Source organism: Mus musculus, chromosome 18 (genome assembly GCF_000001635.26).
Source record: "Mus musculus strain C57BL/6J chromosome 18, GRCm38.p6 C57BL/6J".
Lineage (NCBI taxonomy): Eukaryota > Metazoa > Chordata > Mammalia > Rodentia > Muridae > Mus > Mus musculus.
This window is the reverse complement of record NC_000084.6, coordinates 75,064,732-75,088,213: the sequence shown is the minus strand read 5'-3', so window position 1 is coordinate 75,088,213 and position 23,482 is coordinate 75,064,732. Positions and strand designations below refer to the sequence as shown.

At 45.5% G+C, this 23,482-nt stretch overlaps 1 protein-coding gene across 6 annotated transcripts in view; it reads right to left on the bottom strand.

Annotated features, from left to right (window-relative positions):
• Dym (dymeclin) overlaps positions 1-23,482 on the bottom strand; it is a 268,268-nt gene that overhangs the window by 198,753 nt on the left and 46,033 nt on the right. For all 6 annotated transcript variants that reach the window (XR_386014.4, XM_006526218.4, XM_030250594.1 and 3 more), the window contains 2 exons: positions 7,886-8,011; positions 5,707-5,849 (listed from right to left, as the gene is read on the bottom strand). Coding sequence is in view for 5 of the 6 variants with exons in the window: in XM_006526218.4 (XP_006526281.1) it covers positions 5,707-5,849; positions 7,886-8,011 (269 nt within the window). In the remaining variant the exon portion in view is untranslated. The remainder of the gene's footprint in view (positions 1-5,706; positions 5,850-7,885; positions 8,012-23,482) is intronic.

The window sequence follows — 23,482 nt, the reverse complement described above, 5'->3', positions numbered from 1 at the left end:
CACTTTAAAAACATAACAAGTTGTGGACATGAGGGTCACAGGCTTATAATACATGTTTAACAGCATAGGGTGATGTGCTTAGAGATTAAGAGCTATCAATTGCCTTACCAAGACCAATGATATCGTGGGTTAAATGAATGTTTGAATATTTATTATAATTTGAATTGAGTCAGCATCAAATTTTCTCTATTAAACATTTGGGCTAATTTTATAGTCAACAGCACTGGGAGGACAGTTCAGCCAGCAAAGTGCTTTCCTTGTGAGCACAAGACCCTGAGTTCCACACACAATGCCCACATACAAGGCTGGCACCGGTTCGCCCCTGTAGTCCCTGGGACACATGAGCCAGCCAGCCTAGCCTAAGCTGCTCCTGAGGAGGACACCCAAGGCCCTCTGGCCTCCACACACATACTCAAAAGAAACAAACATAAAAGTCCTCAGAGGAGTCGAAATGGTACCATGGCAACTGTTGTCAAGGTAAGTTCACTTAGGAAGGAACAAATTTCTTGTGGAAATATCTATTTAATAATCAAATTTTCCTTTCTGTCACTGACAAAATTTTGCACCACATAAAACAAAGAGCCAGCTGGACACAAAGCAAGAATGTGGCAGGCATATTCATTAATCGGTCTTTTAAAACTTTTCTTTTTACATGATTTAAAGTTTAAGCAGACCAGAAACATAGATGCCCTGAGTTTTAACACTGTCTTAACATAAATGTCCCTAGGGTTCTCTCATCACTGGTTGTTTCTAATTAAAATTCCATTCACATTCTGTTTTACACCATTCTACTGTTTTCACCACCAAACACCAGCAGAGCGTGAGGACTGACAGCAAAGGTCATCTGCACGAGGACAGATGTCATGGTCTTAGGTGGGATTTTATACACTTATCTCTTCCACTCCTCACAAACCCAGGACAAACGGTCTCCCATTTATGCGTGTTAGAAATCAGTCAGTGCGATTTAGCAGCCAGGGACTGAGGACGCAGAAACGGCTCAGCAGTCAGCAGCGCCTGCTGCTCTTCTAGAGAACTAGAGTTGGTTCCCAGCACCCACATCTGCAGGCTCACAACACATATTAGCTCGAGCTCCAGGATAGCCAACACTTCCTCCTGCTCCTGCATGCACACACAGCACACAGGCAGACAGACACACGCACACACCTCCACACCTCTTGCTCCTGCATGCATACACAGCACACAGGCAGACAGACACACGCACACACCTCCACAGGTGCACGAGCGTGATCCAGCGCATGAGTGCCTGTGTGTGCTCCCAGCCGCAGGAGTGCATGTGTGTGCTCCCAGCCGCAGGAGTGCATGTGTGTGCTCCCAGCGCCATGAGTGCATGTGTGTGCTCCCAGCCGCATGAGTGCATGTGTGTGCTCCCAGCCGCATGAGTGCATGTGTGTGCTCCCAGCCGCAGGAGTGCATGTGTGTGCTCCCAGCGCCATGAGTGCATGTGTGTGCTCCCAGCCGCATGAGTGCATGTGTGTGCTTCCAGCCGCAGGAGTGCATGTGTGTGCTCCCAGCGCCATGAGTGCATGTGTGTGCTCCCAGCCGCATGAGTGCATGTGTGTGCTCCCAGCCGTAGGAGTGCATGTGTGTGCTCCCAGCCGCAGGAGTGCATGTGTGTGCTCCCAGCTGCAGGAGTGCATGTGTGTGCTCTCAGCGCCATGAGTGCATGTGTGTGCTCCCAGCCGCATGAGTGCATGTGTGTGCTTCCAGCCGCAGGAGTGCATGTGTGTGCTTCCAGCCGCAGGAGTGCATGTGTGTGCTCCCAGCCGCAGGAGTGCATGTGTGTGCTCCCAGACACACAATTAAAAATAACTCTATGTTAGCACCAGACCTCACTCTATCTATGGATTAGGAATGCCAAGATCTAATAGTGCTGACAGGCAGACAGATGAATAGATTTTTTAAAGTATATCAGGTGATTCTAGAATTCTGTGATTAGCGTAAATGATAAATCAGCTGCAAATTTAAAATAATACATTAACTTTAAAAAATGAAAGCACTCATTCCAAAACAGTGATACATCAACTGAGTCTTTGTCTTATACTGGCGGCATAGTGCTATAAATAATTTCTTATACTCTAAAACTATGACTATATGTTTATCTGCATGTATTATAATAAAGTATTATATTAATTTACAATTCATTCCAACCAGTTTTTGAAATCGCACTCAATGAATCTGAAAAAGCTTAAAAAAAAAACTATATGTGAATTGTCATTACTCTAACAGAAACAAACAAAAATTCTACTTGTATCTTTGCTGTATGAGCAATTCCCATGGTGTTTTTTCCTCCTCTGAGCCAACACGGCCCTGGCTCCTGAGGAATGGGAGAGCGGCTCCTGAGGAATGGGAGAGCGGCTCCTGAGGAATGGGAGAGCGGCTCCTGAGGAATGGGAGAGCGGCTCCTGAGGAATGGGAGAGCGGCTCCTGAGGAATGGGAGAGAGGCTCCTGAGGAATGGGAGAGCGGCTCCTGAGGAATGGGAGAGCGGCTGGCTGTTGTAGGAAGAAGACAAGCAGGAACGGAGTCAGAAGAGAGACCGAGGGCAAAACAGTTACAAGAAAACCTAACTGTGGATCAGGGCGGTGGCTCACACCAGTCACCAACACTTGAGAGGCTGGGGAACGATGTGAGCTCAGGGTGGACTGCACACTGAGTGCCTGAGTGCCGGCACACTGGGCTAGCTAGCATAAGATCATTATCAACACAAAACAAAACCTAAGTGCAACACTTAAATGAAACCACACTTCGTAAAGGGACTTCTTTCCTTTCTTCACGAGTGACTCGTTGGCAATGATCCCCTCCTCAGTCACCACAGCTACACTGTGGGTCCAAGAGATGCCCCTGAGGGAGGAAGGCTGCGCTGCAGGTAACCTACCCACAAGTGCCTTAAAGAGGAAGTGCAGTGACGATGACGGCGAATGACAGCAAATAAAATGGAAAACAAGAGTGGGGAACAGGGAGAAGTGGGTTTGTACTGCTGTGCTCTTGGAAGTTTTCTGAATGCGTAAACTGATTTCCTGGTAAAACATTTCTTTTACCAGTGAGGAGAGAGATACAATGTAAACCAGCAAATGTTGATCATCCCTGGAGACTCTCGATGGATGGAAATCCATCCCACCACTCTACCGCTGAACAGCCTTGAAACTGCACAGAGTAAAACACGAGCAAAGAAAACTCAAGTGGATGGGATCACACAGGGAAAGCAGAGAAAACAGGCAGGAGTCAGACAGTGACGGAAACTGCTGTGATGACAAAGCCCACATCTCAGCACAGACACAAACCGGTTGTTGGCTCTCATGGCTGCTGCTCTTTGTGTCCTTGAGACAAGACCTCACATTTGTAGCCCAAGCTGGGCTCAAATTACTGGTAATCCTCCTGCCTCAGCCTCTTGAATTCTGGAATTAAAGACAAGATGGCCACCATTCCCAGGTACATGTTAGCCTTTAGTATTTAATTTTATCAAGTATTTAGTTATGCTAGAGCTAGGTGTGGCTGTGCCTGCCTGTTGTCTCAGCACTCAGAAAGCTGCGGCAGGAGGATTATGGGTTAGAGGTCAGCCTGGGATAGCCAGTCCAGAAAGTTGGTAAATCAAGCAGCCTTCCCACTCATGCCATTAATGTAAGTTAGGAAGGGAAGGATAACAACAAGAAAACCAGAAAGGCTGCAGAGTCACACAGAGCTCAGGCCGAGGCCCTTGCCCTGCCAGTGTTAACAAAAGCACTATGTAAAAGTAATTTTATGGGGGAGGGAGGAGTCTGCCCCATTCCAGAATAAATGACACAGAAACCCAGTATTTTCATTAATGAGCTGTAATCCTAAACAGGGCAGGTTCTGAGCTATCTAACCTACATCCCAGCCACAGGCCCTGAGTTACCTGCCAGCCGACTCTTGCTCTATTTGCTCTGCTCCATGTGTGTCCTCAGGGCGATCTTCTCTTGGCCACATGCACATGGCCCATCCTGCCTCATGGGGACCTCTTCCTCGCATCTACGTGGACCCCCTACTCCATCTCAGGTCTCTCTCCTGGCCAGTCTCAGGCTCCAGTCTTTTACTGTCCAATCGGATTACTGCGGAGCCTTCTTCACAGCACACTGGCTGATACAATGCCCATGCCCAGACTGCAGCCTGATCTCACTCGGGGTCCAGAACTCGGCCTCTGAACACACAGAGCACAAGACCAACCCCACCATCACTATCCCAAACTGAGTTTTTAAGACAATGTACTCTGTTTTGAAGGAAGTAATTTTTAAAAGCACACAATGCATACAATGGTACAAAGCCAGTGCTGTTTACACCCAGGAAAGGTCCAACCACACCGTCTGTAAGCCTGAGCTGGGAGACAGCAGAGTGGAGGAGTACCTGCTGTGTGGGCTCTATCTACATTGTAAAAGGCCTGGATTCTGCACTCAGAAAACTAATGGCACCAAATTTATTTGTTTAAGACAACAACAACAAAAATCTACCAAGTATGACCACTGTTTTGAAGAAAGTAACTAATGAACTTGTCTCTAGCTACATTAGAATATTGGGAAAAACTCAGATGCCAAGTACTCACACCAGAAAGGTGAGAAAGAGAGAGAGGAAGAGAGGAAGGAAGGGAGGGAGGGAGGGAGGGAGGGAGGGAGGGAGGGAGGGAGGGAGGGAAGGACGGAAGGACGGACAGACGGACGGACAGACCAAGAGATCAGTTCTGTGTCCCGGAGAGACTAGAAAACCACTGCCATGTGGCCTTCAGAAGGAGGCCTCACCTAAGCGGTGCTGTGTGGGGCACAGTACAGAAGCGGCGCACTGTGGCATCCTAGGCTGGCTCCCTAGAGAGATGAGGAGTGATCGACAACACATGGATTTAACACAGGATCCCATGGGAACCAAGGGCAGGCCAACTACCAAGTCTGGCAGCTTACTCATCAGTTGCTTGACTCACAGAGCAAGCCTGAGACTTCTTAGTGAGAGGCTGGCAAGCCCCAGGGTAGAGCAAGCTGCCACCCTGTGCTGCCCACCCCCATCCAAGGTACTGCTTGCTCGGCTGCAGGCAGGAGACTACCCGGATGTCGAGTTACTACTCCTCCTTTATAACAGAGCCCACGGTCTCAGCTGTGTTAGCTCTCAGAGCCTGGTCTATTCTCAGAAGGAAGCCCAAGGCACCTCGTGCTAGCCCTGCCTCTAGCTCTGAACTCTGCGGCAGAAACGACGCCTACTGTGAGGGAGGAAAGGGCTTTTCTTCAGCAACCCCATCCCACGCTGCTGCAGAGTTAGCTGCAAAGTCTTCCAAGTCTACCAATTTGTCACTGAACAAAGCTCTGAGATTGTGCAGTGAAACCCCAGCCAATGGAGTCTCTGAACAGAAAGATGTTGCCTACAGGCACCGAGTGAAAAGCATCCGACGGCTTGATGTTACTTTCTCTTCAGAGCCAGACCTTGCATGATATCCATAATTACGTATAAACATTCGTCTTGAACAATTATGTTCTACAGCTAAATAATCTACTCATTATTTGCATACATTTAACATGAATCACTACAGAGAATGGGAGGGTTGCCATTTTAACGCCTTTGCACTTTTACACTTAGCCAGCTACCCAGACTCAATAGAATGGCTCCTGGCAGCAACCAAGTGAGGAGAACTGCGTGTGGCCAATCAGAAGAGGTTCCACAGACAGAGGACGTGAAGGACGGAAGGACTTACTTGCTACTCCTGATGCCAGTCCATACAGCAGTCCTCCCCCATCCGACTGCTGAGGGAAGACATGGGTTCCGGGCGGAGGTGGCTTTTCTTGTCTGATAAAGTTATACAATAAGGTTTTCACAAGTTTACTGGTGTAGGGAAGACTACATAGAAAGGGTAAAAAAAAAAAAAAAAAATTAAAATCAAACTCCTGTTCACAGAGTCACCTAATTCTGCACAACACCACAGAATATGTTTGTCCCTAGGACTACCTCAGGGAACGTGTGAGCATCTCACAACCTGACCCAAACCTTGACCCTGGCGCTGTCTCCACACCAGACAGCACGATTCCAACCATTAAGCATAAGCATGTGCTTGTCACTTACATAGAATTGTAAGTAATTATAAATGTAACGGCCAGTGCAGCACAGCTGGCTACTGAAGGCAGGTTGCTACATAGAAATCAGCAGAGGAATGTGCCAACCAAATAGCAATGAGACACATGTTGTAAGCGCAAAACTCCGCTTATTCAATTTTTGGTGACAAGGTAATTTCTATATTCTCTGGTCCACTTGTAGATTTTTGCATGTATTATTGATGACCATGGCTTTTATGACAATAAATATTCTGCTTAAGTATTTGTCATTATAATGACACTACAAAAACCAAAGACTAACAAAGTAAGACTACTAACGTCCTCCCCACCTATGGAAAATACAACCTTTATATTTCTAGCACCATAACAAATACAGTTCTAGTCAAAACTCTAGCATGCCAACCATAACCTGCAGGCCAGGTTACTCCACCACTGTTAGGGTTTAGAGAGAAGTCTCCAAAGCCCAGGCCTCCCCTTCTTGTCAGTGACTTTCAAATGTCACCTGCACAGGCTCCAGTATTATGGTCTGTCTCCTTTACAATTCACACCAGAGTTCAATCCTCATTGCGAGGCAGGAAGATGGTGGAGATGAAAACTCACTATGGTGTTTGGCAGTGGAGCGTGTCAGTTACGTCAGAAGGTAAGTCTGGAGCTCACATGATCAATCCCAGTAGCTTTTCAGTAAGACAGAGCCACACACTGGCTTGGCTCTTGCTGCACAAGGCCCAGTGACACCTTGGGAGTCTCCAGTAAGAAGGTCACCAGATGCAGTCTTAACCCTGGGCATTGGGCATCTTTTTTGTGTGACTTACCCAAAGGGCTCTACGGGAGCCTGTGAACATGCATGCTGTAGTGTAACCATGGTAACAAGGCGAGGACAGTGCTATGGACAATATCCTTCACTCATAACAATTGACAAGTATTCTACCCACAGCTGCATCCCTAGAACTTACAGATAACTTTAACAAAAACTAACTTATTCTAAAGACTTGCTTGATTTAAAGCTTTTTGAAAATTATGTCAAGAGAAGGTAGGGTGCTGTGTTTACTGAAAGTGTTTTTAGCCACGTTCCCATAAGTGTCTGCTACGGAGGAAGGCCAACATGTAGGTAGCATACAGTAAATAAGTAGATGCTCATTAAATCAGACCAGTGAAGGGGCCACTGGCAGGCTCAACAAAAGGTCACAGACCACAGAAGTCAGCCCTTCAAATTCACAAAGAACACAGTCTCAGATTCTGCATCTACTACTTCAACCAATCACAAATTTTAAATACTCAGAAAAAAAAATCTTATTTATACTTAACTTTACTCCTCATTATTTTCCAAACGATTCAGTATATCAGTTATTTACAAAGCATTCACATTGTGTTAGGAACTATCTGTCATCCAGACAGGATTTAAAGCGTAGAGGAGGATGTGCCTGGGTTACATACAGGATGTTTTAGGGACTTGCGGATTTTGGTATCCTAGCCAGTTCCCTGCAGATACCAAAGGACAACTAGATTCCAAGGAGCTGGAGAAAGAGGAAGACTTGGGTGCAGCTGGAATATACAGAGAGGACTTGACAGGGGAGGAGGAAGAAGGAAGAGATGACAGCAGCCTGCTGCATAAAGCAACTATGACAGGTACCCATGAACTGGGGGACGAGGCAGAGCACAGAGGGACAGGAACCCGGCTGTGGCTTCACCTTGTGTTGGGGATGAAGTACCAACAGAACAGGAAGGGAGGGCAGGTTGGTAAAATGACAACACCCATGAAAAGAAATAACAATTAAAATCACAGTGGTTGCTCCTTATGAAGGACAACGTTAAAACAGAACATACCATGGGCCTTGCATCAGGTACTTGTGACTGATGCTCTGTCGCAGAACCTCCTTGTGGAAGAGTTGGCAGGAAAGGAAGACAACCATTGCCGAGATGGCCTCCACTGCTATCTCATACGTGATATCCCTGAAGACATGGGGGAAGCAGAGTCATGACCGGTCTGGAAGATTAAACACTGCTCTTTCCACATAAACCATACATTTAAGCAGTCAAATCTACATATTCAAATATTTCAGGTAATTTAAAAAAAATGCTTAAGATAAAAATTAAGTCAAGCCAAAATATTAACCCCCTTTCTGGTCATTAGCTCTTCTGTTTGGACTTGGCATCCCACTGCTCTCCTACTCTGCAGTTCCCGTGTCTATTAGTCTACTGCTGTACGGTAGGAAGAGCAGCAGCTTTCTGCTCTCGAGATCCGCTCTAACCCCTGTGCTTGTCTCTGCTCACTAACAACAGCAACCGATATGCAGCAGGAAAGGCAGAGGGAAGGCCACGATCTCTAAATCAGAATGGTGTATGCATTTCATCTCTAATGTGCAACATCTCAGGCCAACTGTGCATGATTGGCAGGACATCAACAGTGACCATGTGACGCACGGGCTGTGGGGTGGGAACAGGAGGATGTCAGCAGCTCTGGCAAGCCAGCTCCCCAAATTACTAAGCCCTGAGCTTGGTGAGAATCCCAGTCTCAAAGGAATAAGGCAAAGGGTGATGAAAAAACATCAATGTCCTCTCACTTCACGGTTGTGCATCCCACACACATGTGCACATTTATGCATGCAACAGGCACGTACACACACAGAGACACACACACAGAGACACAGACATACACTCACACAGAGACATACATACAGACACACATACACACACACAGATACACATACAGCCATATAGGCACAGGCACACACAAACAAAAAAGATGGTATATTATTCATTGCTGTTACAGGGACCCTGAGTTCATTTCTCCAAACCTCCAGTGAGTGGCTTCCAACTGCCTGTAGTCCCAGCCCCATGGGACCCAATGTTCTTTGCTGGCCTACGGCACTGCACCCTTAGACACAACCCTACATCTCCACAAATATTCACAATTTTTGGCAAGTTAAAAATAATTTTTAAAGAACTGCAAAAGTAAACACATACACACAAGAAATTGGCAGGAAACAAATAGGTCAATCAATCCTCTGAACGCACAGTTCTCAGAAGAAATATAAAACCTGATAAAATTTTTTAAGTGTTGATTATTTCTAACCAGCCGGCAAACACACGTGAATTAAATCTATTTTGAGATTCCCTCTTACCCCACTCACAATGGCCAACATCAGGAAAACTAAAGACAGCAAACTCTGCTGCGGTGTCAACTATGAAGCCGCTGTGGGACTCGAGTGGCAGCTTCTCGGCAATCGAGAGACAACTATTATGACCCAGTCCCCGCTCGTGGGCATATCCCAAGGAGTCTAGATCCCGCCACAGTCAGATGGGCTCTTCTCACTTTAACAGGAAAATGGAATCAACCTAGCTGTCCATCAACAGAGGAGAGCTTGTGACAGCTTGGTACATATTTATTCACCCAAATCATTTTTATCAATCTGAAATTTTTCATGGTAAAGTTTTCAATTAAAGCCCAAAGGAAATTTCAAGTCAAAGGAAATTTTCAAGTAAAGTTCAAAGAAAAGTAGGCAACACCTACTAAATGGTAGTTTGTTGTATATTTAAAGATAACTGGCTCTCAACCAGGCAAGTTTAAACTGAACCAGATGTGTTAAGGAGCAATCACTGGTAGAAGTGCATTTTAGAAACATAACATACTGAGGGGCAGAAACTCTGCCTGGCCAACTCAGCAAAACTCTGTCTTAAAAGTTAGGGGAAGGGGACGTGCCAGTGACACAGGTCAGTGATGGAACATCTGCCCAGCATGCAAGAAGCTGCAGGTCCAATCCCTAGTACCACCACACACACACACACACACACACACACACACACACACACTCACACACTCACACACACTCACACACACACACTCACTCTCTCACACACACATACTCACTCTCACACACACACACATACACTCACTCTCTCACACACACTCACACATACACTCACACACACTCATACTCACACACACTCACTCACTCTCACACACACACACTCACTCTCACACACACACATACTCACTCTCACACACACACACATACACTCACTCTCTCACATACACACTCACTCACACATACACTCACACACACTCTCACACTCACACACACTCTCACACACACACACACACTCTCACACACACACACTCACACACACACACACTCACACACAGAGTGGGGATAGCTCAGTGATTACTTAATTACTGCTATAAATTATATTGTTTATTTCTCTCCCCCTCCCTCCCTCTCTCTCTCCCTCCCTCCCTCCCTCCTTTCTTCCTTCTCAAGGGTTTCTCTGTGTAGCCCTGGCTGTCCTGGAAAACTCACTCTGAAGACCAGGCTGGCCTTGAACTCAGAGGTCTGCCTGACTCTGCCTACCCGAATGCTGGGATTACAGGTGTGCTCCATCACTGCCAAGCTATTCCTCATTCCTTGAACTTAATGAAGAATAAACTGGACACTTACAACTCACTAATGATGACACAGGTGACCAGATAGGATTCTACTTACAATAATCATTAATTAAACTACCCAAGTCTGTCTGGAACGCATATTTACTAGTTGGTCTTGTGAGCCCAAAGACAAAGAGCTAAGTGAGGCCTCCATCAACAGTGAGCAAGGAAGTAAGGCCCCAGTCCAACAACGCTGGGGGAAGGACACCCTGTCGGCACCCTGAAGGAGGGATTTAGACAGCAAGCCCTTCCCCACCTGAAGCTTCAGATATCCCAGCCCTGACCTGACCACAATCTCAGAAGTAACACATCAAGCTACTCAGACATCTGACAAGATAAAAATTATCAGGTAATATTGATTGTTAAACAGCTGACATTTGGGTCATTCAAAAAAATTTTTGTTGGGCTTTCTTTCTTTAAGACTAGGGTTCATTATGTAACCTAGGTCAACCGCAAACTCACTCTGTATCCCAGGCCGTTCTCAAATTCACAGTAATCCTCCTGCCTCAACCCCTCAAGTACTGAGACTACAGGCGCACACACTGCCCAAGTAGGAGCAGTCCTACACAGAACAGAGACATGATATACAGACAGGGTCATCCGCTGGGAGCTAAGCTGTAGTCTGCCTAGTTTGGATGTGAACTGCGGAGAAACTGGTTTAATAAACGCAGCAGGTGCATGGATACATTGAGCAACTTCTAAAGCCACAGATTAGATGTTCTTCTCACAGCACTGGTAAGTTTAAACGCTGTTACAGAAGGAATGGGGTGAGAGGAAAATCAAACACAAACAGAAACATCCTTCTGACGTTCACTCCTGCACTTAAGCAAGGACACTGTTTGCACAGGGAAACCTGGCACCCCACTGACAGCTACTGGGCCTTCTCCTGCTGCTGGAGCGGCCATGAGAAAAGGATGCTGCCCTAACAGTTAGAAAGACTACCCCAGTACCGGCACCAGCTGCCTTCATCATGCCACAGATGCCTTGAGACAGCTCTGTCCACAACTACAGCCGAGTGCGCTGGCTGCTGGGTGCTGGGTGCCCTGCCCGTCGGGGCTATCTCAGTCTGTAGTAGATGTGCAATGCCCAGCCAGACAACCATTTCTCCCAGCAGAGGAGGAGCACTTCCCTGCTGGAGGGAGGCTTGGATGCCTGTGGGGCTGCACTGCAAGCTGCAGAGGAACAGTTAGAGAACAGGCTCAGAGCCACTTCCTCATGCTATCTCCCCTGCTGTTACATCAGGACCACACATCCTCTGGAGTCGTCCTTCCTCGCCCACTTCTGTACAACAGTCTACCCTAGTAGCCGCAGGAATGACACAGGACAGGGGCATCACTGCAGACAGTAGCAGCAACCTTTCACTGGAAAACTAGCCTGAAGCCTGGCACTAGACTTGACAGCTAAACACCACACAGGTGAGTGGAAGCCCAACAGGCCTGGCACTGGGAACCAATATTGCCCAAGGCAGTCCCTACTAACTCCGGGGTTCCAGGGACAAAGCATCCACCAGCCGCTTCACAGTGGAAGAGGTTGAGTAGCCTCAGGAGTACCCTAACAGCTGGCACCTTGTTACCCATAAGCCAGCAGTGCTCTCTCACATAACCCACTCATCACCCACACCCAGGTCCCTAGTCCTGGCTTCCCAGCACACAAAGCATAGGTTCCTGCCAGCTACTAAAGAAGCTGCAGAGGCTGCAGCAACTGCCTAAAGCTTAAGACACAGGGTGACCTCAGGCCTGATCTACCTGAAGTCCCCGATGTGAGGCAGAGGTGCCTGTACCTGAGCTGTCCCTGCATAGGCCATGCCCAGTCCCTGAATAGCCCTTAATGGGCCCTGGTTCCCCTTTGAATGCCATCCCAACAGAAGACAAACCGTCAACACAGGCTGCAGTGAACAATTCCAAATTCCCTACAGCCAGGGTAAGCAGGGAAGTAGGTGCAGAGACAAGAGTGCAGAGGGGTGAAGAGAACCTGAGGGCCCTACTCAGCACAGGAGTCCCAGAAAGCTATCAATCATCAGGGCACAGGGCATGACAGCTTTAATACTGGTTTCTGCCAGAAGCCAAGGCCCTGATACCAGCACTTGTAAGGCTAAGGGTCTCTATACACAAGACTGGCTTGGGGTTGTAACACTAGAGGGCTCCACTTGCCACTGCTTCCCTCAGCCTGCTACTGCCACCTGCAGTTGTCACACAGGGGAAGGAAAGGAACAAGGGGGGAGGGGGTGCTGGAGTCCAGCATCTGAAAAGCTTGCCTGCCCATACCCCATCTGGGCAGGGCAGAAGAACCTGTAGGTAGCTCAGCACACATGAGGGGAAGGCAAAAATACCACTCCAAATTTGATGCCAGCTTGGTCTTCACAGAAAGTTCAGGCTATAGCAGGGCACTCTTCTTTAGAAGAAGCAAGCAAGCAAGAAAAGTTAAAAAAAAAAAAAAAAAGACTTATTTCCAAACACATGTATTGGTACAGAGCAAAAGAAAAATTTAATGCCAACAGTGAAATCTATAGCCCTTGAATTCTCTATGTAACTCAAAATAGCCTCCAACTCATAATCCTGCCTCAGCCCTCCTCCCCCACCCCCTCACTCTGCAGGAATTATAGGCTTGCCCCCTCCCCTCCCCGCTGGAAAATACTTACACAGGGATTATGACTACCAGTGGCCATGCACCTCACTTAGAAGACAGTCCCGAGCCCACCCTCCTGGAAGAGAGACTCCAGGACTTCTAACAGAGCATCCTAACTTCTTTCCCACTGCATCCCTGCCCTTGCCCCTTCACCTCCAGTTTGACAGGCCTACTCAGAAACCTTAATGAGCCCACCTCCGGGTTTTGCATCTGCTGTTGCCTGCATACAAGGCTCTCCCATCAGATGGAGAACAGCAGAGCACCTCTGAGTTAACGGAGGTTTCCATTTAAATAGAACAGGGCATATAAGAAACAAGCTCACGCGCTGAGCTCGCACCCCCCACATCACTCATTCTGCACTGCCGCTTACATCCTGGTCATCACATTAACCACTCTTATCTTCAGCCCCGCCCTGCAGCCTATGTCCCGTTACCATTGTGCCCTACATACAAAATGAGATGACAGGAAGCAATCATGGATTTGCCCTAGTTTGCTCAGTTACAGAGAAAAATTAGTATGTGTTACCAAAAGTGGACAAAAGAAAAAAAAAACAAAACAAAAACTCCAACTTTCAGCTTCCAAATACTATTTCATAAACCAGCACTCTGTATAAAAATTCACTAGACTCCCGAGGAGACAGTAGCAGAACCAGTAGCAACAGCAAAAATAATTATTCCACAAAGCAAGGCCGAAGCAAAGCAGCCCATGCTCTCATTTAATCCCTGAAAATGATGGCGTTCAGTAGTTTTTAAAACTGTTTCAAAATAAGTAGGCCTCAATTCAATTGTACCACCCGGGGAAATGATGCAAATGTCATTCGGAAAATCCGTTAAAGACACAGGACTTGACGAAACACACAGCCAAAATGCAGCTGTCTGTCAATGATGTTTCCTAGTTACCATGTCCCCCACACCTCCCACAGCTGGGAGGACCCTCCAGGGTCATTAGTGAACAAAAGCTCACCGATGGCCTCAAAGCTATAACTTTGCCACCACTCAAAACCAAGCTGACCACATATTGGCTCTTTACGGCGAATCACAGATCGCTTATGCTACAATGTCTTAAAAGCTGCAGGCTAGCTGGACATGATGAAAGTGAGCTAGTTAAGATTTCCTTTTCTTTCCCAGTTACTTTCCTGGGTAGTTAGAAGATAAAACAGGATAGTAGTCTGCACAAGACAGCAAGAGTTACTAGTATTAAGCCCAACTTACACTCACAGGTCCTTCAGCTGTGTCAAAACAGATAATGAAAACTACTTAGGGGAATTACCTAGTGGGCCACTCACACTGCCTGCTAACGGTGAAAGACGACACTCCACCTCAACAGAATACTCTATGAGTTCCAACAACTATCAATTGAGGGTAGAGAAAAATACTGTATTTCCACTTTCCACTGTCTTCAGGACTGAAGGAAAAAACAAAGCAAACAAAGACCCTGCCCCAGCCCCAGCTGAGAGACTTCCAGACAGTGAAGAGGGAATTAATATTCAACTTTCCATTTCCAGTTTAGGATCACAGTGTCCTCTCCCTCTCCTTCTCCCTCTCCCCCTCTCTGTCTCTCTCCCTCTTCCTCTCCCTCTCTATCTCTCTCTTTCTCTGTGAAGAGAAAATAAGTGTGACAACAACTATGTAAGACAACTTCCTAGAGGCCCCAATTCCTGATACAATATAAAGTCCGGCATGGCGGCACAGGCCTGCAAACCCGCTGGGAGAGAGGAGGGAGGGAGAAGTGTGAATTCCGTCTAAGCCTGGGCTACACAGTGAGTTCAAAGCCACCTATACTCCATACCAAGATCCTGCCTTTTAAAAAGATGACTAACAATCCTGATACAAATGTGACTAACTGAATCTATAGACTGACTGACCTGCCACCTCATTTCTATCGCCTTTAATTCATACATATACAGTCACATTTAGGCCTTCCTTAATTTCACTAGTCACGTTTTTTAGTTATTAATACTTAAGTGCACATATTTGTTAAGTTTAATCCAATGTGTTTTGTTTTATTTTTAATGGCATTTTAATTTTTATTTATCATTTGATAGCTGCTATTATATGATTTCTGTGTAATGACTTTGTCATTGAGAGTATGAATTCTCCAACAAGTTACCATAAACAAACATTCCTTTGTTACAACTACAGGGGCTGAGCACTCTGAGGTCAAGATGCCAACCAATTTAGTTCCAGGTCAAGAGCTTTCTTGAGGCTGTAGCTGCCTTCTTGCTGCAGCCGTGTAAGGTGGACAGTGGTGAGGAGAGATAGCTATGGCTCCTGTCGTTCCTGAGAGATGGCCTCCCAAAAGCCTCGAGCCCTAGGACCTCCACACTGAGGAGTAGACTTCAACTGGGAGTGGCACAGGCACTTGCTTCATAACCTACAGTGTCTGAAAAGCCAGTATGGTGGCTCGGGCCTGCAGTTTCAAAATTTGGGAGAATCAGAAATTGAAGGCCAGCTTTGGCTACATGAGACCATCCTTGAAAAAGCATACCAATGGCTTAAGAGATGACTCCACAGGTAAGAGCACACACTGCTTGGTTTCCAGCACCCTTGCTGGGTGGTTCACAACTCCTGCAAGTCCAGCTCCAGGGAATCTTACACCTTCGATCCCTTTGGGTGCCCGCAATCATGTGCACATACATAGAATTTGAAAATAAACATTTTGTAAAGTTTTATAAAAAAATAAATCATTTTAACACCATGACAAAACATCAATAAAACATGAGAGACGGCTTAAGCAGTGCGTCTAATCTCATTTCAGCCGGGAATGTTCTTAGTTAATATTCTGTCACTTCATTGGAAATGATCAAAAGCTGCACACCACTGGTCCTGGAGGTTCAAAACACCATGTTCTTAAGGGACCGCTAATATCCTACTTAGCTGTGATGCATTCGAGCCACGACAACGACCAGCACAGCAGGAGATCCCTAGAGGTGTGTGAGTACAGCTCATATCCAGTGGGAACAACCTGGATTTAAGGCTCACTCGACAGGAGGGAAACGATGCCTGGAAGCAAGGCAACTGCCCAGGACGAGCGAGCGAGCGAGCGAGCAAGCGAGCGCGGTCACGGATCTCAGCGAGAACCTATCACCAGCACTTTACTAAACCAGCATAGCCTAACTGTGCTCTAAAATTTACCCTGATGCCCACAGATAATCCTAGCTCTCACCCCTCACCAAAGAAGCTTCTCTCTGCAGCAGACTGACACCACAACAGAAAGCCGCATCTGCCCAAAATACAGAGAACCACTCATGGTGGAAACCCATCACAATAGATACAACACCATTCCTGCAGCTCGGGCTCAGAACACATCACAGAAGAGGTGGCAGGAAGATGGAGCCAGAGGACAAGGAAATCTGCTGTGGGATGTCTCTCCTAGATATGACGCCTCAACAACATGACTGCCTAAACAAGATCTGAAAACTCACATGGACAAACATGCTAACAAGGAAGGGTACAACCCCAGGGGCCTCAGCCAGAGAACTGCAGGCAATAAGGACTGGGAAAGAAGAGGGTAGAACTCACTCTTCCCAAGGAGGCACCCACTAGTTGGCCACCTAACACCAACTCTAATACTCAGACCCATTTTATAAAATAAGCATAAGATCAAAGGCAGAGGTGGGCAGAGCTCTGTGAGTTCAAGAACAACCTGATCTACAGAGTGGGTTCCAGGACAGTCAAGAGGAAAAAAAAAATCAACATTACCGAAACAAAGTTATGTTCTTAGTACAATTAAATAATAACAAAAAGACAATAGGCAAATCAAGAAAAAATATACTATAAATTCACATCAGAAATGCCTAGTTAGCCGGGCGTGGTGGCGCACGCCTTTAATCCCAGCACTCGGGAGGCAAAGGCCAGCCTGGTCTACAAAGTGAGTTCCAGGGCAGCCAGGGCTACACAGAGAAACCCTGTCTCGAAAAAAACAAAAAAAAAAAAAAAAAAAAAAAAAAAGAAAAGAAAAGAAGCCTAGTGTTTCTAATAAATAAATATAGTCATGGAATTTTCTGAATAAGAAAGGAGGTAGAAAAATTGTAACCTTCATCCACAGACTCTGGAATGCGAAATGGCATGCCCAGAGTCCCATGTGCTCTAGCAATTCCACTCCTAGGTAGATATACCTAACAGAACTGAAAACATATACCAACACAAAATTCTTACACGTAAATTTTCATAGCATTACACATAATGGCAAAAGATAACAAAATACAAAGTCTATTAACTGATGAATACACGTTCAAAATGTGGCATATAGATGCAATAGAATACTTTTCACTCTCCCCAACCTCCATCGGAGAAAATAAAGTCCCAACACACATGACAATACATGAAGGTGAGCAGACCATACAGAATTAGAAGGGAAAAGTCAGTCCAGAGGGACCCAGCACAGGCAAAACCCACAGGAGGAGAAAGAGGGGACTGTTTGCCATGAGGAGAAAGAGGGGACAAGTGGGGATGTGACAGACAATGCTTGTGGTTTCTCTGTTGCTGCAGAATCATGGGGAATACACACAAAACCACTGAGTTGTGTCCTTTAAAAATAGGATGAATAGTAGGTGTTAGATTTATTTGTTTTTATTTGAAAACGAAAATAGCACTGGGATACAGAGACTCCTCGGTTAGACTGAAAATCTTAGCAAGATTCAGAACAATATGTAGAATTTTTCAACCCTGGTGCAAAAATTGGGTGAAATGTGACTCTGTGCTCCTAACTGTTCCTATACATTAAAGTTTCCATGGTACAAAGAAACTGAAAGCCAAGAGTCAGTTATGAAAGCAAAGAGGAAGGCTGGAAAGACAAGGGAGGTTGGTGCCGATGCACTCTCATGGAGAAGGCTCTGCTCACATCAAGGTATCGACCTATACAAGACCAGGTTACCCCAACCACACTGAGCTTCAGCCTATCAGAATCCGAGCACACAGGAAATGAGGCCATATGAAGAACGCAATCAGCACCCGTGTCCTGTTACAGCATGTTGTAAGAACTCTCCACCCAAAACCAGGAAAGCTAGCTCTCTTCCTCAGCTCCTTATTAGCTCTGCTCACTTCAACACGGAATCTATGCATCTCGGTTTTCCTTTAAGGGCGGGCAGTGGGTGAGCTCTGATGTCAATTCCTTCTTTAACTCCTGATAATGCTAAGAAGGAAAAAAAAAGAACTTGAGGTAATGTTAATTTCTATAATAACTAAATTTAAAATATTAATTGAACTATCTTAAACGCCAAGTCATCAGGGAAATGAGTCCGAAGAGGCCAATACTTGAGAGAAACCAAAATTCTACCATGCTCAGTGGAGTGATTTTTTAAAAAAATGAACAGTGTTTTCAGCCGACAGATCTTTCTTGTTTTGAAGTCCTTGTATAATCTTCGGAAAATTTATTTTCATTACACAATTGCTAAACCAAAGTCAACTTTAGTGAGCTGAAGCACTGCTTTGGCTGCCGCAGTATCCTAAGAGCTTTCCAGCATCTGGGCTGAAATGTCCTAGAACAGACTACTGCTGGAGCAAGTTAACACTTCATGTGAATAAATGACAGAAGCCGTGACCTTGTGCTGCGATGCTGGGGCACAGGGGGACACTTGGACAAGGACAAAAGCCATCGTGAAATGAGTGTTGGTGTTGGCTAACAGCAAAGCTAATGAACCCAGAAGGAAAAGCCATGCTCCTCTGACTGACTCCTGGGCAGGAACCTGGCAGCACTGTACATGGAACATAAGTTTAATAAAAACAACTGACAAGTTTAAACGATTAAGACGAAAATTTAGAAATAGCTATTTGAGCCAACAGAGATATTCTAAAAGGAGAGAATTATTATATATTTCAGATGCTGTCATAGGAGTGATGGCTAGTTTTAAAACTGAAATTAGAAGTGTAGCTGTAATACTTTGTGCCAGGGATTAAATTCAAGGTCATCTTATTATTAAGTATATACTCTACCACTGAGTGAAGAAGCCTCAGCACACACAGGACCACGAGCTGGAGAGATGGCTCAGCAGTTAAGAGCACTGACTGTTCTTCTGAAGGTCCTGGGTTCAGCGGTGCCTCACAATCACCCATGATGAGATCTGACGCCCTCTTCTGGGGTGCCTGAAGACAGCTACAGTGTACTTATATATAATACATAAATAAATCTTTTAAAAAAAATTTTTTTAAATGCCTATTGTAACCTTTTAATACACAATTCTATCTTGGTGTATGAAAATTCTACAACATTTAGTTCAATGCTTACTTATGATGTCTTAACTTCCTAATTCATCCAGAAAGCTGTGCTAGACTTTAATTTGCAGCACTGAAAATTTAAAGCTGATTTGCTGTAGCGAGCTCTTGCCTTCCACTGAGCTGGCTTTGGAGAAGCCTCTGTGAATCAACATGGAGGGCTGAAGAAAGACATTATCCTGGAGTTATAAAAGCCCTTCCACCCCCAACCATGAGCACTGGGGGCCTTCGCTCTCATTGACAACTAAGGAAACCACGTACAAGCCAAGTATGGTAGCACATGCCTTCAAGCCCGGCAATGAAAGGCAGAAGCAGGTGAGCCTCTCTTGAGTTCAGGACTAGCCTAGTCTACACAACAGTTCCAGGCCAGCCAGGGCTACACTGTTAAGACCCTGTCTCAAACACAAAGAATGACTGGGGGAGAATAAACCTCTTCAGTATTCAGATATTTCACAACACACTACTGAAAGACTACGGTCTGAATGAATGTGCACTTATAACTATTATATTTCAGAAAGCACGTTGATATAAAGGATGTCACGGTTCAGACAGTTTCAAACCTCCTCAACTCCTCCAAAGTGGAACTGAGGGAGAAGCCCTAGACTTCCTAGCTGTGTCCTGGTCCAGACTCTGAAACACAGCCCGAGCTCAGTCTTCTAACATTCCTGTCTTTCAAACAACACAGCGCTTCCAGTCTTAACCTCCCAGACTTGCAGTAATCGATCTAACATGCCCTTTACTCCACAAGGACAGAGTCGGTCTTGAGAGGGCCCTGTTCAGATACTGTTGTCTTCCTCAAAGTGGGGATCCCCTAGGTAAGTCTTAAACTCGAGAACCTCTTGAATAACTGGGATTAGCGACTGGACCTGGGCCTAGCCTGATCCTGTTTCTAATAAAGAGTCATTTAAAAGTTTGTAGGAACCAGGCATTACAGTATACACCTGTAATCCTACCACCCTGGGTTGGGGGCAAGAGATGCAGAAGTTTAAGGTCATCCTTAGCCACACAGCAAGTTCAAGCTAGCTTAAGTCAAGCAAGAGCTGTGTGGGAGGACGGAGACACACATACACATATGGGTACATACATACATAATGTATGTTATTCTTAGTAATCATTTTGCTCTCAATTTTAATAGACTATTTAATATAGTCTCATAAGAAAGAAAGATTTAGGTTAGTTTGAAATTACATGACTACCAAAATTAGACTTCTAATGATTCTCCTGCTAATTCAACACAGGTAAGCAAGAGCAACAGTAAAGCATTCCAGCCAGACTGACGTTCTCATTACAGGAGCTGAGAGGGCTTCCGGCTCCATGCTAATTCTACCTTCAGTTACAGGCTGGTCTGGAATGCTGCGGAGCAGTTGGGGTAGAAGAAACACAGAGTAGTTGCTTTCACATGGAAACTGTAACCAAGACAAACCGTCTTGTAAGATGGATTTCCAAGGACATTAAATCATAAGAAATTGTTTCAGCAGCTGCTTCTAGCTGAGCATACATAACACAAGACATCTGGCTGCCTGTGCACTTTCAGTTCATTTAAAAAGGATAAACACATTAAAACACTGAATGTGTGATATACTCCAACGCTGTTGGCTCTTCCACACAGCTGGTCCAGTCACTCTACTAACCACCTCTTTATTATCTAAACATATTTAATACTTCCAACTCCCTAACTTCAACAAAACATGATCAATAAAGGCTAAAGTCTGTACACATTCAATTGTTGGTACTTGGCAATGAAAACAAATGCCATTAAAAGCCTAATCTTGTGCTTATTTCAGACTGAATCTCACTATGCAGTCCAGGCTGGTCTGGAACGCAGTACGTAGCCCAGGCTATCCACTAACTCACCACCTTCTTGCCTCAGTCTCCCAAGAGCTAGGGTTAGATGCATGTGTAATCTGACCTGCTTAATTTTAAAATTATATCAATGTAATTTTAAAATTTGGTCAAAAGCATACAAAACATCTAGCTTAATATGATTAGAAAAGAGCAGGGAATTACATAAGTTCTCCACACCCATCTGAAAAAAAAATATAGCCAAAACCTGACCACAGTGACTTAACCAAGACAAGAACTGGTTTTCTCACATAAGAATACAGCTGAGGGGCTGGCGAGATGGCTCAGCGGGTAAGAGCACTGACTGCTCTTCTGGAGGTCCTGAGTTCAAATCCCAGCAACCACATGGTGGCTCACAACCATCTGTAACAAGACCTGATTCCCTCTCCTGATGTCTGAAGACAGCTACAGTGTGCTTACATATAATAAATAAAATAAACCTTAAAAAAAAAGAATATAGGTGAGAATGAGCACTCAAATAATCTTACTAATATTACTAACAGCCCATGCTCCTAGGACCTACCCTTTGCAAGTGACTCTCTTACCCGTAGTTCAGTATGATCTGAGCATTGTCTTATATCCCATATTCCAAGTAAGAAAAAGGACAGGGCGGGGCTGGTGAGATGGCTCAGTGGGTAAGAGCACCCGACTGCTCTTCCGAAGGTCCGAAGTTCAAATCCCAGCAACCACATGGTGGCTCACAACCATCTGTAATGAGATCTGATGCCCTCTTCTGGTGCATCTGAAGACAGCTACAGTGTACTTACATATAATAAATAAATAAATAAATAAATAAATAAATAAATCTTTAAAAAAAAAAAAAAAAAAAAAAAAGGACAGGGCAAGGAACAAAGGACTTGAAATGCATGCGCTCAGTGAGGTGACACCTGGTGGCGTAAGTCTCTCTGCATCAGTGCAAGCCATGTGACACATGTGGGTACAAAGAGGAGACTGTAAGCTGTGCTTGCACGGTCACCCTGGGCAGTATCAAATTCTACTTAAAGCAAGAGAAAAACTGGGAGATGGGTAAACAATTCTGTGTACCACCAGACATTGGTGGGACGCTATCCCCACGTCCTCCCCGAGCAGGCTGTCTACTTAGCTCAGCTCACCGTGCATCAACGCAGGACAAGGCATGGTGCAGCTCTCCAGCTCTAGGAAAGGATGGATTCGTGTACAGTATCCCCAAGGGCGTATTTGCTCACAAAGGCTTGTCTTTTGTTTCTGGGCCATTTCTGACAAAACCCCTCTGTGTTTGTTACTTTATGATGATAAACCTGAAGAACTTCTTTATCTAAAAACTACTTCCTTCCCACGGCTGGAGATGCAGGTCAGCTGGTGGAGTGCATGTCTAGCTGCCTGTGTGCAGCCTCCATAAAGTGCATGTGGTGGAACAGACCTGGGGTCTCCACACTCGAGAGATAAGAGGGGGAGGAGGAAATGTTCAAGGCTGGGGCTAGGAAGACGGGGCAGCAGTTACGAGCACTGGATGTTCTTCCAGAGAACTCAGGTTTAGTATCTAGCACCCACGTTGGTGGCTCACAAGCTTCTACAACTCCAGTTCCAGGGGATCCAACATCCTCTTTTGGTCTTCTCAGGCAATGACCATACATGGTACAGAGACATACATGCAGGCAAAACACTGATATGTACAAAACAACTTTTTATAAAGTTCAAAGTTATTCTCAGCTACACGGGCAGCCTGGGATTTATGAGACCCTGTCTAATATATAAATGTAATTCCTTTCAAATGTGTATCTCTGGAACCAGAAAAATAGATCAGGTAAAGGTGCTTACTACCAAGTCTGATAACTGGAGCTCAGTCCTCAGGACCTACATGGTAGGAGGAAAGAACTTACTCTCACATTTATCCTCTGACCTCCATACATGTGCTATGGTACACACATGCCCACACATGGCTGTCTCTGCGCATGCACGCACACACCCAATAAGTAAGGCGATAGTTGTATTCTCATCATAGCTACTCAGACAGCTGAAGGTGGAGGACAAGACATGGCACCAGCAGGCCAACACGAAAGGTTCTGTTCTCAAGAGTCAGTCCATTTGTAAATTCTCCAAAGTAATTAAAGTGTCTGGTGATGGAAGAATGTCACAGACAATACAAAGGTTCGTGGCCTTCCAAAGGGCCAAGATACATGAGTGCACAGCCAGTGTATAAAGACAGCAATGATGACAGAAACGGCTTAGGATTCCAGAGGAGGATCTGTGATGAGAGGGGTGATAAGCAACGGCTCATAGTGAGTAGACAATTTTACACACAGAGGAACTGCACTGAGCTGTAGCAATGGAAACCCGGTT